General features: G+C 33.5%; 2 protein-coding genes across 6 annotated transcripts; one reads left to right on the top strand and one right to left on the bottom strand.

The window, feature by feature from the left end:
- The first annotated feature begins 1,364 nt into the window (after positions 1 to 1,364).
- LOC115446380 (TBC1 domain family member 15) lies at positions 1,365 to 17,342 on the top strand. Of its 5 annotated transcripts, none has more exons than XM_030173025.2 (10): positions 1,365 to 1,562; positions 4,474 to 4,666; positions 6,773 to 7,192; positions 8,400 to 8,571; positions 9,469 to 9,565; positions 10,368 to 10,784; positions 11,426 to 11,613; positions 13,452 to 13,578; positions 13,979 to 14,282; positions 15,674 to 17,342. In XM_030173025.2, the coding sequence occupies exons 1-9, from the start codon at positions 1,521 to 1,523 to the stop codon at positions 14,279 to 14,281; spliced, it is 1,959 nt and encodes a 652-aa protein (XP_030028885.2). In that variant the 5' UTR covers positions 1,365 to 1,520; the 3' UTR covers position 14,282; positions 15,674 to 17,342. The 5 variants fall into 5 exon arrangements, with proteins under 5 accessions (XP_030028885.2, XP_037298077.1, XP_030028886.2 ...); XM_037442180.1 differs by having other exon boundaries at positions 13,979 to 14,246; XM_030173026.2 differs by having other exon boundaries at positions 13,979 to 14,183.
- On the bottom strand, positions 17,058 to 19,470 carry LOC115446381 (zinc finger protein 39). The gene is made up of 2 exons (XM_030173027.2): positions 19,177 to 19,470; positions 17,058 to 18,944 (listed from the first exon to the last, which is right to left on the bottom strand). The coding sequence occupies exons 1-2, from the start codon at positions 19,306 to 19,308 to the stop codon at positions 17,979 to 17,981; spliced, it is 1,098 nt and encodes a 365-aa protein (XP_030028887.1). The 5' UTR covers positions 19,309 to 19,470; the 3' UTR covers positions 17,058 to 17,978.
- Between the last annotated feature and the right edge of the window lie 134 nt (positions 19,471 to 19,604).

Below are 19,604 nucleotides of genomic sequence, written 5' to 3' on the forward strand. Positions count from 1 at the left end.
GGATCGCTTGCTCGTTTGCCTACTAAAGCAATAAAAAAATACCTATAATATATACCTATCACAAAAAGGTTTTTTGGACCACCCCCAGTAAGGTGCATAAATATGGACCCATTCTTGTAGGCATGACAGACACATGGACTAGCTTCTATTTTACTGCGAATTAATGCAGAAAATATGGGTTTAATTTGTAAAACGTCATTGGTTCAATCACACTAGTTACGAAAGACGAAAACCAAGCGTTTCATTTTTGTGAAACATTACGATATGATCAGAGATATTAATTTCGGCCAAATGTAATTTCGAGATCTTTAATTATGTATATTTCTCAGTTTCAATTTTAAGGAAAATGTTAATGTCATCCGCTTAGAAAACGTTTTGAGTTTTTAATGACAGTGATGAGATCATTAACCATTATTATAAACAGGAGAAGACCAAATACTTCAAGACTCGACTTACACCGTAGCGAATATAATGTTGAGTAGGACATACAAGAGGCGGTACATTTGTCCGGTACATGACATCAAAATGTAAGAGTGGCTCAAAATTATATATTGTACTACTTCAAATTTTATGTCGCGGCAGTCGCGTTACTTATTCTCCGTCTCTGGTAAACTGTAGGACGAGGACAGTGAGGTAGAGAACCGCATGCTACAAATTACAGTAGGACGTTATTTTACAATGGACATTACATTACTGCGTTTCGAATCGCGAGCGAGAGGGAAATATTTTGAGGCTTAACATTACAGAATACTGTAAGATACGCATTGAAGCGCCGAGCCTCACTACGCCTCGCCTCATTTGAAGTAGGACGTTGTACCGGCTCAATGCTAAAAAGAGGCTACTCTTACAAACTCTTTTTTATGTCATGTCCTACCCAACTCTAAGCGAATATGTTAGGGCTGAGTGTTGTTTACAGAAAACTAACGTTAGGCTTGGTATAGACCAAAACTAATTAACTAACTACTCTGACTGTAACTCTCTGTACTATATCAAATTAAATAATTTTAATTTTTGAATGGAAAAAATATATTATATTATTGCGAGAAATTTTATAATTATGCAAATTTTATACAATTCAGTTTTATGACACTAATGTATAAAATAAATTTTGTTGCTGCGTAAATAGTAACGTTCAAATGTATAACGCTGCTGATGTTGCCTATATTTCCTGTTTCATTTCCCCATAAATACGTAAATTCTTGAAACACAGACAAAAAATATGTTGTGAATTAAATAATGATTTTGTTGTTGTAGATATTAAAAATATATATCTACAGATCCAATTGTAAACATCTAGATTTATGTGAAATCTTTATTTTTTAGGTTTACGTTTCCTTCTGTAATTATGACTCGATGAGGAAATGAATCATAAAGTTGGTATCCCTAAAATAATCCTGTAGACGCAAACATGTTAGATTGTTTTTATTTTTGTTTTAATCAGATATCCTTGAAAATAATGGTGTAATATTTATTTACGTATGTACTTTTTCGTTTTGTAAGTAGTGTGTTGTGTAGTGAAAATGTCTACAAGTTCCGTCGACGAAATACCCGACCAATCTAAAGTGAGTTATTTATTATTGTATCGCAGTTCACAACACGGTATCCTTTGTGATGGGTCCTTGCGACCTTTGCACCGAAAATATTAAGTTTCCTTATTTATTTCCTCCCATTTTTTATATTGTCTGACTACCGTAGCGTGAATTCCCATATGATTTAACAATTGCGTCATTGAAACATTGTTTTGCGTTTCTTTGTGAGTTGCTTTTTTATTTGTGTTCGTGTGAAACATTTACATATTTTTATTGATATTTACTTGTTTTGAGTTGTGTATTTTGCATGTTGTGTACTATTTTATTTAACACTTTCTTGTCATGTACCCTATTATGCGTATAGTCAGACCCTACATTTCCTCCCAAATTTACTAATGTCAGAATATGAGATTTATGTGTACTAGTAGTTGTCAGTGGCCGAAATTCGACAAGAATTTTATATATTTTAACACATACATAACTCTTTTTGGTACTTACTTTATAAAATTTGATCATGCTAAATCTAATACTCTCCATAGGCACAATGTACTTTAAAAGAGGTATAAGGTGATACCTTCAGATATTACTATAAACATATGACCAGCCACAACTGGATGTAGATGTTGACAGATTAACATTGTATATAATTAATTAATAATTTGTATGTGTCAAGAATAATTCAATACCATGTAAGTGAAGAAAAAGACAAAATAGAATTTATACTTACTATGCTAAACTACTTTCTCACTCATACAGTATTGATCTGTCCCTGATGATTTGGCCTTTATCTGCATAATCATTTGAGCATGATTGCATCTTTTGATTTCTTACATCTAAATATAATGTACCTAAATAATTAAAATAAAAAATATATGTAGGGAAAAATTTCGAGCACCCGCTTAATTTAGTTGTGTCAGCTGCCATATTCATTTTAATAATCAGCCATACAGCTGAATTTTAATACATTGATTCCTAACATATTATCACAATTTAATACCTTGAATGGACTTAGGGAGAGAATAATTATTCTTCATAAGTTTAATGTGACTAAAAAATGTACATAATATAAATTTTTATATCAGTAAAATATTGCATGTTATAATAAAAAACAAATAATTCTTAACCATTAATTAATTAATTATCTGCAATTACAGTTTTTTCTCTTCTATGTACATTTTATTGACTCAAATAATCTGTTTACCTAATGATAACATCATACTAACTTGTGAATTGAAACTACTGAGCATTGTGCATAGCTTCACCGGCATGAACGGTTTTCTTCACTACAAAAATCACTAATTGACTGTACCGGTCCATAGCACTATCACTTTGAATCTAGCACCATCTAATTAAAAACTCGGTTATTTTCTACACAAGTAAGTTACGTCAATAAAAATTAGGCTCCATATTATTCCAGATCATGGTCTATCCTGTAATAAATATAAAATATGCATATTGTGATCGGCACAACACCACCGAACTTCCGGGCACAATAGCAAAAAAAATATGTCTAGAGGGAAACTCTAAGACACAATAAAAATTAGGAATTCCACGAGGGAAAGTCGTAGGAAATACCCAAAAAAAATGGAGACGTCTCTCCCATCCAAATCCAAGGCGAAACGCAAAATATTGTCATATCCGAGAAAAAGTAAGATAGAACTAAAACTAAGTAGTCTACTTCTTCGACGGTTATAATATTGAGCATTACGTTTGTAAGCTCTCAATAAGTGAGATTGAACTTTAACAAAAATTTCACTGAGTGAACTTAATGAAACAGCAAAATTATTATTATTGACTTCGAGTTCAGACAAGTCATCGATAGAACTTTTTCTTTTCTTTTTTTACATTTGTAACGGCGTTCAATAGCATAACCAAGCATACCACACCCCTTAATATTTCAATTTTTTTATTTATTTTTATTACAATTTGACATCCTCTCTTTTTCCTTTTTTTATTTATTTTTATTAATTTGGTCAAACCAACCATGTAACGTAATCAAAAAATTACGTTACAATCCGTGTCTCAAATATCATCCAAATATGGTTAGCTGATAATGCATTTACTTCTAATGATCGTCCAAACATTTTCATAAAATTTAGCATTTATAATATATGAAGGCGATAAAAAGTAGGATTTATGCAGCCCCCAGACAATAGTATTCTCACATTAACATAAGTATAAAGGTAATGCATGCTGGATGAATGTAGCTAACATACTTAAACAACGCACTATGAAATAACAGGATGCAGCAAATTGAATTCAATAAATTTGAGCTTAATGCCTACATTGTTTCATGGACAGACTGGCACAAACAGTTATAATGACTTGGTTTTGTGAAGTATTGATGTAGATACGTAAAAAAACATATAATACTGTTATTTTAAAAGCCTGAAAATATTCCACAATCACATTAGTGAGGGTTGTCAAATGTTGTTTTTTATAGTGTAATTTTTATGTAGGAGTGTTTACTATCCATTTGTGTAACTTGTTTCCCTAGAGCTAGTCAGATGTAAATAGATTTCCTAGTTGGCAAGTATACACCAATTCCATTAGGTGATGGCCAGCCTATTACCATATCAAACATATTTTCCCTTTCAGGATATTAGTCTATATAGTTGTTTTTAATATGAAATCTTTACTCAATGTTTGATTGCCGTAAGTGGGAAACAAATCCACAACCATACTAGTTTTGCAGTTAATTCATTCATTTATTATTAATTATATTATCTATTTATATAGGTCTTCCTTAGATAAGAAAACTTCTTTTATTTGTAATAAGTTCTTATCAATCATCATTCATATTATTATATTTCACATTACTGCTGCATAGAATTTTGATGTTGATATATATTTTTTATTGTAACTAGATTGTTTAATTTTGTTAAATTCAAGCAATAATGGATCTTAGGCACATAAAAATTGTAAACATGTAAAAAAATTACAGGATCTGTTCACCCAAGATGGAGTGCTTCTCAAAAACTGCATTGGACGGCCTGTCACTGACCTCAACTCTATTGGAATGCTGTGCATTGTGCAGAATGCTGATGGAACAAAGTGTGTTGAGTGGAGACCAAACGACTTGATCACCATTGATTCAGACACCCAAGATCAGGAATGGGCTGTGGTAAACACTGTTGGTAAGAGAATTCTTTTTAGAAAAACTATATTTTGATAGTTACAAGTATTACATTATATTAGTAGATATAACCATTCTATACAAATATTCAACAAGAAGCTTTGTGGGTGTGTTGCCATTGCATTATACGCAGGTTTTTTGGGTTTCTGTTAGTCACACTACATGAAATGTTGGCATATATAGAAAACTAGTATCTAACCAGCCTAAACCATCAATTAGATATATATAAATTTACGATTTATGATTTCTTATGTTTCCGCGAATGTTAGACATTAAAATTAAACTATTTTTCGGATTTTATCGCAGTGTTAATATTTTAGCTTTCTCCCGACGTTTCGAAGACTTTGCAGCCTTCATGGTCAGGGGGGGGACTGAGGTGTTGTTCATCCGCAAAGTCCGAATTTCAGTATCTACCTACATTTTAGAATTATACAACTTTTAAAATTTTTTTGCTGTTGGTCCGATCTACACAGAATGAGTTCGCAGTCTCTTGAAGTCTGGCAGCCAGTCTTTTCGAGTTCTGATTCAGTTAAATGTAGAACTGGATCCCAGGCTTGTGCAAGCTTCCAACCATCTTCCCTATTGAAATTAGGATGTTTTTTTAATTTTAATACCCTCCCAAATCATCCCAGGCAGGAATCGGTGTTCTTTGGCAATGATTTGTGGCTTGTCTAGCCACAGATGTCTAGCGACTGCAGACTTTGTAGAGCGTCGGTGTTTCACGTCAGCTATATGTTCTTTTACGCGGGGCCCTATATTTCTTTTTGTTTGGTCTATATAAGAGTCAGCCACAGTTGCAATCTATATTGTATAATCCCAGTTCTTGCAAAAAAATATGAAAACCGCGATAAAATGCGAAAACTGTTTAATTTTAATATAAATTTATTGTTATCTGAGTAATATACTTAAATATTTATATGCAAATTTTTGTATTCAAAATTTTATGGGAAAATGTGTTTTGTAATACTTAAAAAAACACATAATATGCATGCAGAATATAATATGCATATTATCTTCTTTTTTCTATATGTCAATAACACAACTCTTGGCTCATGAATTGTGTTATTTATTACCAATTATATAATGTTTATTATAATTTTTCTATTCAAAAGGTTACGTGGGAAACAATATGTGTTTTTATAAGATTTTTAAAGACATAATTATAAATTTTAAATTGTTTCAAATAATTGCTTTGGTGATGACTATTATACTGATTCTTTTTCATATGAGTCAAAAGATATTGTATTATTTATTACGATAGAATAGTCCAATGCCACACAGTTCAGTACACTAAAATGATTATTTCTATTATAGATATGACTTTTAGACTGATAACATACATAGTGAGTCACACATATAAATATTTCTGTAGTATTAGTAATTTTACCTAATATGTGTTCTATTTTCATAATTATAAAGTTTATTTAGCGACGATGGTTTCCCTCCGTTCCCGATTTTCCTCGATGGGAATGGAAAAGACTGTAGAGACAAATGGTTCGAAACCCAAGGACAAGCCACTGACTATTCGAAGTTATGTGTATATTGTTTATCACTATTGTGAAGAGATCTACGTATCTGAGAATTCTCCCCTAGAATTTCGAAGATATGTAAGTCTGCCGACCCGCATTAGGCCAGCATGGTGGTCTAATGCCTAAACCCTCACTGTGGTAGAGATGCCTGTGTCCTGGAGTGGGATATTGTGTAATACAGGGCTGGTCTCATTATTATTAAAATGTATCATAATCACAACATTTATTTTTCATTCATATCATAAACAGTTATTGGTGGAAGCCAGGCATTTTTAAGTATCATTTTGGCATAGAAATAAAATTATAGTGCAGACAGCTTTGTCTGCAACACAAATGAGTGCCTTTGGAGCTCTGAAAGTCTATGCAGTTTCGCCCTCGCATTCTATATGCAGTCGACATTACATAATACTACAAACAAAAAAAAGATTTTATAATTGTAGCCGAGGCGATCTCTTACTCATCTTCAAAACAAATAATAAATATTATTGTGTTCATATAAAAGACTACAAGTGAATAAAATTTGAGAATTTTTACTTTTAAATAATAAATTATTTAAGCTTTAATTGCTTACCTCTCAGGTCGCCGTCAGCGAACACTCAGCGGAAACATGACTTCAGACTACGCGACACTCAGAGCTCGAATCATAAAAATACCTCTGGAAGAACTCAAGACATTCAAGGTCACGCGCAACAATCAGCAAATGCAGTTCTCCACCAAGCAAGGTGTTTGGCAAACGACATTCTACTTCCAACACGGCAATGCTGAGATATTCGTGGCGTATCTAAAGAACCATGTGAAAACAGCGAAGACCCGTCACGATAGAAACACGTATGTGGTTGTAGAGCCGAATGTGGAGAGTCAGGTGCTGAACAGGTCCTTCGCTGAGCTGGACATCTTCACGGAGAACACCACTGATGTGGTCTGGAATTTGGTGTCCAATTTCAAGCAGAGGCCTTACGAGACCACATTGGAGGCGTTTTCGAAACTCACTGATATAGGTATGACTTGGAATAAGATTTTTTTAAGCAATTTTGATGAATACGGGAATATATCGAATAATATGTACGATTTGGTGTTCCGAACACTCAATGTGTTTTACTGAAGTGTGCTGCAATAAAGGTTTTGGTTGCCACTTATACTCTATTTGAAGCTTTAGCACTGCACGTTTTAAGTTTAGTTAAACGACTATTGACGTTGTAGCGCTGCAGCGAACTTTAGTTCTATCTCCAGATTTTGAATAAATAGTATATATGGACGTTCGTGTCTATCGGTACAATATATATCAATGCATGAGTACAAGTTATTACCTCACTAAGAAACTTACATACTTCACTTATTTATTAATGTTATAAATGTAGATGACACTGCAAAAATCCACAAAATATTTTTATTCTTGCCAAAAAAGCAATGTAGCACTTATTATCAAACGATTTGGTTCGGCGCCAAAACTTCACGAACTTTTATCGTTTTATGAAACTCATTTCCATTAAAACTACATGTTGAGATGGTCTTGAATTTGCTCATGCGGGACGGCGAAGACTATTTGATTTCAGCTGAAATTTCAACCTTATTTACACCTATATATGGCTGATATTAGTATAAATATGTTATTTTATTTTCCATAAATTTTAATGGCTAATTATTGCAATACTAGCTGTATGTCAAAAGCTATGAGGTTGAGTTTTAAGTTGGCATCGAAATTTGCTAGCCGCCATTGCCAATCCATCTGTGACGATCTTTCGGTTTTCAACAATTTTTACATCTCACAAATCCTCATTAGTATTCAAAACTGAATTCTAGACATGTAAATATCTGTCTTCTCGCATATCAAATAATGTTTATTGTGACTATCTAAAACAACTATAACCATATACAGTCAGCTCAGCTGAACAAATTCAAAACAGCTATATACTTTTGTTTTCTTTCCAATATTTTTTTCTTCACATACTATAAAATGGATTCAATTTACTCCTTACATTAAAAAAATAATTCAACTCGACGTGTATAGACGATTTGAATTTGTTCACCTATTGTGGCTAACTGTACAATGTATATACTAGATATTGTTACTATTTCCATACCATCAAATACAATAGACATAATTGCTAAGTGGGTACATACATTTTGTTTACATCTCATTAACTACCTATAAGTACACTGCCTCCAGCTTATAGCAAAAAACATCATTAGTACTTAATTTTGTAGTATATTACGGTAATGAAGGTCTGAACGGAAAGCGGGATGTGTCCGAGGAAGTGGCTGACCTGCTGACCAAGAGCATGAGCGCGATGGAAGACGCCACCACCATCACCAAGAACGAAGAGTATGAAGTGGTCAGTGTGAAGCCCACGCTGCCACCGAGACCTTGTATACCTAGGTGGGTGTTTATAACTGACAAAATGTCAATTTTATTTTTAGTACTGTAAACGGCACAAGTCATGATCACAATTTTTTTTCATACATCCACGTCAAAATTACCCAATTGCACCTGATGGTAAAGGAAGCGGAGTCCAATAGAATGTCGACTATTGAGAAATGATACCTCTCGGCAGTTGACATAATACTGCCGGCCTGTTAGAGACCGGATATACATAGGATGACTAAACAAATTAATGTGCCACTTTTTTAGACAGTCATGTTGACAAGATATTGCATAAGTGACGTCACCGCCTTTACAATCCATGCGTGGGAGGGAGATAGCTAGACGAATTAATATTGCTTTAATTTTTTTACTGAAAATTCATAAAACTATATTTTATTTCACTACATCTATATATATAAAAAAAGTGGTGTTAGTTACACTATTTATAACTCAAGAACGGATGAACCGATTTGGCTGAAAATTGGTAGAGGGGTAGCTTAGAACCAGGAGACGGACATAGGATACTTTTATCCTGTTCCCACGGAAACGGGACGTGACATAAAATGTGGTATAAAAAACGAAATTTGGTATGATGACAGTTTACGACCCTGGGAAGGTTATATAGGCTACTATCACGAGAAAATATATATAGCGGGCCTTTTATCCGGGAAAACTCCTTCACGCGAGCGAAGCCGCAAGCAAAAGCTAGTTATTAATAAATTAAATTAAATTTGAAATATTTTACCTTCTGAATAGTTATAATTTTGCACAAAGTAATTCGTTTTTAGTTTATAAAATTATTCTTGATACACGCAATTTTTCTATAGAAAGCCAATTGTATGACTAGGTATTACACAGGAATTTACTTCACACTTATTAAACTCTATACGATCAATAAAAAGTATGTTACAGGGGCACACCCCTGTCAACAGAGAAATGGGACGCGCTTCAGGATAAGGATGGTAGGATCACAGAAGTGGAGGGGGTCAAACAACTTATATTTAGAGGGGTAAGTTATCCTGGGATGGATTAATTGACATTAGATTAATAATGTTTATAGTTAAGACATTATTAGGGATGAACACTGATGGTGGCCCCATGAAGTAATTGTCTTTGATCAAAAATCACAATTATCACTTAATCTTTTGGTATACGGTTGATTTAACGTTATAAAATATAAAAATATAGTAATATAAATATATGAATTTTTATGGAAATAGTTGGTTGCAGCGCCAGCGATGACCTTTGAGTGCAACCATAAGGTTATTTAAAATTTGTTTTGTACAATTCACCTATATTTAGACCTAATTATTCTATAAAAAATAAAATGTTAAAAAACACAAATTTAATAATACTGAGATGCTTACTATTGAAACTATTTTAATTGACTTAAAAAAAGTCTGACTGACGGGATGCCTTGGCAGAGGCGGGACATAACACAAAAATTTGCCTTGGATTTAGACTCTTACCCCCTTATTCATAGACGTTATTTATGTAAGGACGCAGCAATGCTGTGATAACAAGTCTGTTTCTCAGCTTTGTTTATCTGACTGCTAGCTGTGTGTCCAGCTTTGTTTATCTGACAGCTAACTACATTCAAGTTGTATCTCAATATTAGCCAATCACAACGGCCCTATGTCTACGCACTGTGAAGACTGCCATATCGTCAGCACTGAGAAACATATTAATAAAAAAACGTCTATGAATAAGGGGATAAGACTGCTTTAATATCTACACAAAATCTTGAATAATATCAAAATTTTGTAATAATCATCATGGAAAACTATTCAATTTAATTGTATCGTTTTCAGGGCGTCGCTCACTCAATAAGACAGTCAGTGTGGAAACATTTGTTAGACTACTATCCGTGGCAAATGTCACATTCAGAGATACGAGCTCATCAGAAGAAAAAGACTGAGGAATACTTCTCCATGAAACTGCAGTGGAGGTCCATGACCGAAGGCCAGGAGTCGAGGTTCTCGGAGTATAGGGACAGGAAGAGCCTGGTGGAGAAGGATGTAAATAGAACAGACAGAACACACCCGTTCTACGCAGGCGATAACAATCCCAATTTAGTGGTCCTACAGGATATATTGATGACGTATGTGATGTACAACTTCGATCTGGGATATGTGCAAGGCATGAGCGATATACTAGCTCCATTGTTGTTGCTGCTGGGCAACGAAGTGGACAGTTTCTGGTGTTTCGTTGGGTTTATGGAGAAAATTGTGAGTAAACAATGTTTATTTCATAGTATCTGTGTGTTTATGAGGTCTCCCATAAACAAACAGCTTAACGATATTGGATGCTGGGGTGTGAAAATCAGCCTGGAAATGATTGTAAATACGTTATTTTGCCGATTTATCATAAAATCGAAGGCGCTTATAATTTGTCTTACTTCTAAATTTAAAATGCACCAAAATGTTACTGTTGACTGATTATTTGCATAATACGTAACAGTTTTTTTATTCGATTTCTGAACATAACACGATGTTATGGTTAACCCAAAATAGGGATACATAACACATTTTCAAGTATTTACTACAAATGCAATCCAATGTGCTAATTTCCCTCCCCTGGACTGCGGCAATAAAGGTCCTCAGTTTCAAACCCAAAGCATACATATTAGATTTTTTCAAATTATGTGTGATTTGTTTATTAATTTTTAATTTTAATGGTGAAGAAAGGGGTGAGGAAACGTAAATGCCAGAAAATTATTCTGAATAATTGCACAGATACGTGAAGTCTGCCAATCTGCATTAGGCCAGCGTGGTGGACTAAGGCTTTAACAGTCGCAGTAGTAGAGGAGGCCCGTGGTCAACAGTGGGCAGTATATATTACACGGTTGTGATTATAATTCTACCCCCAGGCGTCTAACTTCGACATGGACCAGGCCGGCATGAAGCACCAGCTGTTACAGCTGCAACAGCTGCTGATGTTCGCCAGCCCCGATCTGGCGCAACACCTGGCTCAAAAAGACTCCGGAAACATGTACTTCTGTTTCCGCTGGCTGCTCGTGTGGTTCAAACGGGAGTTCTCGCACATTGATATTATGAGGTGAGATACAATATACATCCCTTAGCATGAATAATAAAATTTTACAAAGGTTCGTATTATTTTCCTATAGTTGTTTGACAATAATACTATAGGTCAAAAAAGAGTTTCGCGGTGCCTATACATACTTATTTCGTGTTGACTACACATTTTGAGGTTACTGTTACCGTGGCTATAAGATTTACTATTTGAGGCTTACATGCGCCTAATGTTCACGCTGTCGAATTATACTTAGTTCCAAATATGGTCACGGGGCGTTTTTAGTTTATTTAAACGAAAATAGTTTCGTATTTCATGCTAGGGGTAGAGTTGCGTAGTTAAATTTGCGTATGCTTTTTGTGTGTGAGCAGTCTGAAGTTGGTCTCATTTGATTGTACTGGAGACATATTTCCTCCATTTTTTAAGTTTGTTAAAAAAAATCCCATCTTTATCACTTCAGACAAAACCAGCTGTAAATAGTAATAGTAGTTGTGTGCATAAGTAGTAAAGTCCAGGTAGATTCTTTGGTCGTCAGATCCTAGGCAGTGTGCCACAGGCTCGCAGTAATGCATTCATTTATACTTAAACCATGATCCCTGGATAGTGCATAGCAACTAATGTCGGACCGAAACAATAGACAGACTTCTAGCATCTCTAAAACCGTTTGATTTTAGAACGAAATTTTTCCTTTCTAGAGCATATAAAAAACGTCGGGGAAAAATCAAAACGTAACTTTTACGCCTTGACAAGGATATCGACCTCTACGTGGGGACTGTCTTTCACTACGCTCAAAATCATCTATGGAGCGACTTACTTAGCTTGCATTACATACGGATCACCTGTATGGGCTGATAGGGCAACTATCGGTGCTGTGCGCAGGAAACTGCTCCAGAGTCAACGATTGGCGTTGATATTCTTGTGCAAGGCGTATAGAACTGTTAGTACAGAAGCTTTGCCTGTCCTCGCGGGTGTACTCCCTGTCGATTTGAGGTACAGCGTCGCGCCGCTATGTATTACTCAACCAGAGAGGATATGGATAAAAGTTTCTTACGTCTCGCGAGCTCTTAAGAATCGATAGACTATTTAAAACGCACACTGATGTACACAACGAGTTATTAAATGAATGGCAATGTAGGTGGGACTCGTCTTCGAAAGGGCGTCATTTATATAAATACTTTCCGTACGTTCGCGATCGCCTAATTAAAACTTGGCTAGAAATAGATTACTGTGTATCGCAATTTCTTACCGGCCATGGTAATTTTAAGGGTAAACTGTTCTCATTTAGGCTGGTTGATTCTCCTGCGTGCCCATGCTCTACACCTGGTTACGAGGTTGAACAATCTGCTCATCACGTACTTTGGGAGTGTGGTCTCTGGCATGAAGAGCGCAACATCATGTTAAACAGTATGCAAATAACATCTGGGGTTGTATACTACATGGACCTTGTTGAGACTAGACGGAATTTCCGTGCTTTCCGGCGTTTTTGCCATGGCTATTGTAATCAAATCTAACAGCTCATGTGATAGGACCCTTTCATTTAATTTTATCCGTGGTGCTTTATAACTAGCTTATCTAGGTGTAAACGTCCCTATCCTTGAGGCTAAATCGCCTCCTTACATCATGATTTTGTCACCCGCATTGCTCTGGAGGGAAGTGGACAATTAATATTTCCAACTCCTCCCTATTTTTCTATTTGATTAATTTCGTTGCGGGATAATGACATATTAGTTTCCCTGAGACTCGCCGAGCTTCACTGCTCGGTGTCACAAAATGCGTGCCACTGCTGATCCTGGCTTACAGGAGTTGTAGTGGTGGGTGTGAGGGCGGGAAAGTCTCGTATCTCTAAAACCGTTGTGTTGTAGGTTATGGGAGGTGCTATGGACAGGGTTGCCGTGCGCTAACTTCCACTTGCTGATCTGTGTTGCCATATTAGACGCCGAGAAAGATGTTCTCATCAGTAAGGATTATGGATTCACGGAAATATTGAAGGTGAGTCTTTTGAACTTATACGGAACATAAAACCACATATTTGTCTTTACATCTGCTAGCATTGTGCCAAAAATCATCCATGAATATCAAACATTATTGGCATAAATTCCGATTTTACTTTTATTTTCTTTTATAACTTAGTTTAGTTTAAAAGTATGATTCTCTTTGGCTTTAGAGCATATAAAATTTTATTACTTTTATTAATATTTATTTAGGTCGAAACTTACTTTTTTATTTTACATGTATGGTTAGAATTATTTATGACAAAGTATTGTTTTAAAGAAGATAAATATATGGTATCATTTATTAATCTAATATCTAAACTATTTTGTATAATATGTTTTTATAATTTTTTCATTTTTAAAGTATACCTATACAATATTAAATAAATATTTTTCAGCACGTAAACGACTTATCGATGTGTCTAGATGTAGATAGGATCCTAAGCACAGCCGAGGGCATATACCACCAGATTGTATCAGCGCCACATTTAAACGACCAGATCCGGATAATTCTAGGCATGGAACCGCTCAACATGGCCAACTCGGCACACTCGGACAACTCAGACGGGCAGGAAGCGGGCACGTCCCAAACTCAGACGAACGGTAATGAAACTCGGACGAACGGTAATGAACATACAGGCCCGTTTGGACAGGACATCGATGAAGTTATGTATCAAATAGGATTAGACATGAATTTTTGAGGCACGCGGTGACTTTTTTACGACTGTAGTGTAGTCTGTATGTTGGTCTCCTTGTAGTTAGAAATGGATGCGTTCATGTGTAAGCTGTGAATAATTTACACGCATTTGGGAGAATTTGCAGGATTCAGGTTGAATAATTTCTTTTGCTTTCTGTATAACAATATGTAATACTTTCACTTTCACTCGAGAAGGACATAAGGTAACCTTAAATTTATGAGGTAATATTAATTGCTTTTTTTTTTTGTTTTAAATCGGAATTTCACCCGCGTTAAATATTTCTACATTAACTTTGACTCAAATGTCAGTAGTAGTACAAATAATGATTAATTTTGAAACTTGCAGCCCTGCTTTATTTAGATTTTATTATAAATTTGCTAATACATATAATAATATGTTTGTGTAAATATGCACATTACTAATGCCTTATTTCTGTAGAAACTTTACACGTCGTCGTATTGCAATGCTAACTTCATGGTGTTTGAAATTATTTAGCTAATTCAAAAATATTTTCCCCAAATTTTGTTAATACGATTTGCGTAGTGTGTTGATTTATTAATGCTTGAATATTTTACGCGTTTTTATGATTGAAGTAACAGATTGGACTTGATATCTTTTTGTTATAAATATAGGCATTTACTTATGGCAACAAATTAAATTACCGGCCTGAAGTAAGTGTTACTCTATTGCTTAACCTGTCACGCTTGTACCTTCAACTACACTATCCCTCCAAAATGGGTCTCCAATTGTTTTTGCCACTAGTATAATGTCAATATGTTTGGCAAATTTACTTCACACATTTAGTAGTCCACATATTAATTTTTATATTACTATTTAGTCTCTGAAAGCAATAAGTGACATTCGTTCATAACTTTAGACCGCTCATATAGTATGGTGGCAGATGTAAGCATGGTTTTTGATTGTAAATAATTGTAGGTACTTTCACAACTGCGTTAATATTTGCACTGTATTTTTGCTGCAAGCATGCGTAATAATTTACTAATTGTGAAATTTATTAATTAAATGAGTTTACAATTTGGTTTTTCAAACTAGTGAAGTTCTTAAATTATATTTTTTTTCCTCGTTATATTATCTTATAGTATTTTAGTAGCACTTTAGATTGGCATTGATTTAATATTTTTAATGATTTATATTAATAATAACGTCGGTAATCTTGTATCATATATTTTTATAAGGTCATAAATCAACATAGTTGTTAATTTTGTAATATATACAATTCAATTATATATATAAAAATAAAACACTTATTAAAAAATGTTGGCACTTTATTACTTATATTTAAATATGAGTTTAATCAAATAAATATAGTAACACTCAATGAATAATCTATATCCCATACAAAATAGTATTAAATGTCCAATTTTTCCATTTCAGGATACACTCGAATATAACGGAATACAGATAACAATAGTAAGGAAAACAGTTTGGGCACTGCTTGCTTAATTTTAAAAATATGTTATCTAATGTATAAACAAGTTGTTTGTGTGGTGAGTAATGTGGGATTTTTACTGTTTCTTTTATCTATAATAAAAAAAATTGAGCCAACGGATCTTAAGAGCAATGGTATAAAATAAAATTCGCTTCTTGATAAAGACAAAAGACATACTAAAAAAATAAGAAAGTATGTATAAATAAAACAATAGTATATATTTGAAGTGATTGGAAATTGTTTTACAATGTTACCACATACTACTACACAAACAATGCGTTTATTTATTACTTTATCAATGTAACATGAATGGAATCGATTTTAAAGATATTGAACTTTCTAGGGCTTATCCTAAATTTCCAAAATTAATATTGAAGGAGAAAATATATTGTTTTGCTATAATTTTTTTCTGTTTCTCTCAAATAAAAATATTGATTATTTTTCAAAATTTCGTGATTTTATTAACTTTAATTTTTAATAATGATTTGTCTGTTTCTTGAATAGTTATTTGGAATACGATAAAAAAATTAGATATATCGCAAGTTTTAAAGATAATATTGGCTGTGAACGAAAACTATCAGTTATTGGTGTCTTTGCAATCGATTCCGATACTAACAGCTGAACAAGCTGGACAAAGTGATATTTTTTATATTTTTATAATATAAACTTTGTACTTTCCCCAACGATATCTTTGTTTATTGGCTCCCGTTAAAAAATACGTTTTAATTTAATAGCATCGAATATGCCCATGAATGTTTTAAAAAGAAAAGTAGTTATATATTTTTAACCAATTGTTAAAAATTCTATTTGATTCATCAAAAAAACGTTTTAAGTTGAAATAATTTCTCCATAAGCTTTTTTTATGTTTTGTGTGTTTATTTATCATAGTACCATTATATAATTTAATTATTTTATGTATGAAGAATGGTGCTGAAGTAAATAAAACAGCAAATGGGAGTCAATGTTTTTTTGAATAATGCTTTATTTATACCATGTCAATTGATTATTGTTAATTTGTTTGTAAAGGATTCTGAAGGTGCTAATCAAATATTTGTAATGGGTAAATTGCGGTCGCGAGAGCAAGACAGGTTTATCCTAAACTTTATTCTAAAAAGTCGGTAGTATCTAACAAAGGAAAACTGTTTTATTTTCATAATATTGATAATTGAAAACTGCAATGAAAATACAACCATATACCTTTTTTGCTCGCGCCCCCACCATATGAATTTTGTTAGATCAATACAAAATAACTGTCGAGTATAATTGTAAAATATGAAAAAAATATTACTGCAGATCAGCTTAATATTTTCTTTTAGGAAAATTTACTTATTTTTTTTTTTGTAGTGTGACAGTTTTATCAGTAACACTACAAAAAAAATCCTCCAATAATCTGGCTTGAAGGACCAATTATTCTAGTAATATTTATATTAGTACCTTCAGTCCATAATGGTTATTTGAAATAAATCTAACTTACACAGCTATTATTGTTAGTGCCTATTTAGTGTAGACATTTACTTTGTTCAAAAAATATTATTTTATCTACTATACCACCTGCTTTTGGTTATTGTCGCATAGTTTTTGTAATAAGTTAATTTTATTAAAGTTTCTGTATGTATACATTTTTTATTTGTCCTTTGAGATTTCCGAGAATATATGAAAAATAATTTGGTTCTGTGGCCGGTGGCCATTCAGAATACATAATGCTTCAAATGTGCCTAAAATTAAATACTGCCAATAAGAATGACTATATTGTCGTTCCTAATAATAAATAGTAATATGAAATAATTTATTATTTGTAATTAAAAACGATGCAGCAATTAAAATATTGGTAATAAAAGAGTGACAGTGAAGTAGTCTCAACTAATTTTAATAATGTTGTAATACATTTTTGAATAGATATTGGATTACGGGCACTTCAAAAAAAATTATAACAGGGAGTCCATTATACCTTTAATATTTTATTCATTTCATCTTAACACACATCATATATTTATTCCTGAAGGGGTATGCACAGGTGCAATCAGGGCACCCACTTTTCGCCAAATGTGTTCCGTCCCATACGATAGGAGATGAGCCTATCGCCATATCGGGCACAAATTCCAGACTCATGGCTGATAATGAGTAAGAAAAACTCCAATATCAATTTGCTCGACCTCATAACATTGCCGTGCCGCATATGCAGTACAACTACGCCATGGAGGCAGGCGCCATTTCATCTTAACAATGTCTACTTATAAGTGAGGAATGTGATTACAAATTAAGCACATTCATAGTAATCTGTGAATGTGACCGCAAATGCACATTGAGGCCATATCTAGTCTGATAGGACTTGTCGCACAAATGACAATGAAAGTTTTTCACCCCTGTATGAGTTAGAGAATGCCTCTGCAGTTCAGATTTAGAGAAAAATCTCTTCCCACAATTATCACATCTATATTTCTTCTCCTTCAAATGATTTTTACGAATATGCGAGCTTCTTGAACTAGAAGATATGAAAGTAGCATTACATACTTCGCATTTGTGATTTCGAGTGCGTTTATGGTTCCACAGTATGTGTGAGTGCAGCCCTCCCGGCACTTTGAACTTCTTTGGACAATATTTGCAGCTGTATGGCCTATCATTCCCATGTGTCAACATGTGTATTCGTATGTACCCTGGTGGATAGGACTTTCCACACTGGTCACACTGCTGTAACACTTTCTCAGACTTATTCTTTTCTTTTTGTACATTTGGTTGACATAAATGTGTATTTAACTCATTTTCACTGTAAAATCCTTCCCAACAATTTTCACACAAATATGGTTTTAAATGTAATTTCCTGTGCAATACTAAGGATCGGAAATCATCAAACTTTTCATTACAATAGTCACAATCTCTGCCAATTTCTGATTTGATTGGGTGGTTGTTCATGCAATGTTCGTTTAAATATTTTACAGAATGAAACTCTGCCTTACATTCTACACAAAATATGGATCTCAACTCATCATCTGTACTTACATATGACTTATTTGGTTTTTTTCTTTTATAAGACCCAATTACCTTTTCTTCTGATTCTAAATGACATTCATAGTTTTCACTGTTTGAATCTACTTGGTTTAAATTCTCTGTTAATGTCTTCATGCTAGTGTTGATGAGGAGTTTAAAGGAGTATGTGATGGTCAGTTGGTGAACACAGTTGATGCAAATATTTTCTGGTAGATTGGGATCATCAGTGAACTACAACACAAAATAATTAAAATTATTGTCAATAGAGGTATGGTAATTTTATAACGTTGATGAAAATACCTTACCTAATAAGAAAGGAAAGGTAAGTTCAAATCAAATTAAAAATTAATATAAGAATAAATTGATTAATATTATATAGCATTCCAATTCTAAAGAAGCACTTAATATTACGACAGATATTCTTTGTAAGTCCATTAAAATATAAAATATAATATAATTTTACCTGATAATTATAAAAAATCTGCAATATATCTGATAATTTAATGTCTTCACCTCCTATGAGTATCGTTGAGTTTATGTTGCGCATTTCTTTTTCACTGTTTAAACAAGTTCGACAGTTGTTTTTATAACTCATTGTTGCATTAAATCTAAAGATAGTTTAAATATATATTAACACACCACGTAAATAAATACCCCTCAATCTTTATTTAAAAACACCGATATTGGTTTTGTTATGATACAAGTTTTGTATTGATTTGCGATTTTGATAGGTCGTAGCCAGTCGTGTTCCATATAATATAAATACCATACTGTACATCTGTAACATAGACTATTATATAATACTGGAAATAGACTGGCAACTCTGTTTGATATTTTATAACGTTGAGCGACATCTGGACACCAAGCAGGGAAATAAAATAAATATAAATA

This window comes from Manduca sexta, chromosome 24 (genome assembly GCF_014839805.1).
Source record: "Manduca sexta isolate Smith_Timp_Sample1 chromosome 24, JHU_Msex_v1.0, whole genome shotgun sequence".
Taxonomy (NCBI): domain Eukaryota; kingdom Metazoa; phylum Arthropoda; class Insecta; order Lepidoptera; family Sphingidae; genus Manduca; species Manduca sexta.

Coding starts and splice junctions, on each gene's coding strand:
- LOC115446380 (XM_030173022.2), top strand. CDS start 1,521: ATGTCTACAAGTTCCGTCGACGAAATACCCGACCAATCTAAA. Junction 8,572..9,468: donor CCGAGACCTTGTATACCTAG/GTGGGTGTTTAT, acceptor AGTATGTTACAG/GGGCACACCCCTGTCAACAG. Junction 10,785..11,425: donor TTGGGTTTATGGAGAAAATT/GTGAGTAAACAA, acceptor TTCTACCCCCAG/GCGTCTAACTTCGACATGGA.
- LOC115446381 (XM_030173027.2), bottom strand. CDS start 19,308: ATGAGTTATAAAAACAACTGTCGAACTTGTTTAAACAGTGAAAAAGAA. Junction 18,945..19,176: donor AGATTTTTTATAATTATCAG/GTAAAATTATAT, acceptor TTTGTGTTGTAG/TTCACTGATGATCCCAATCT.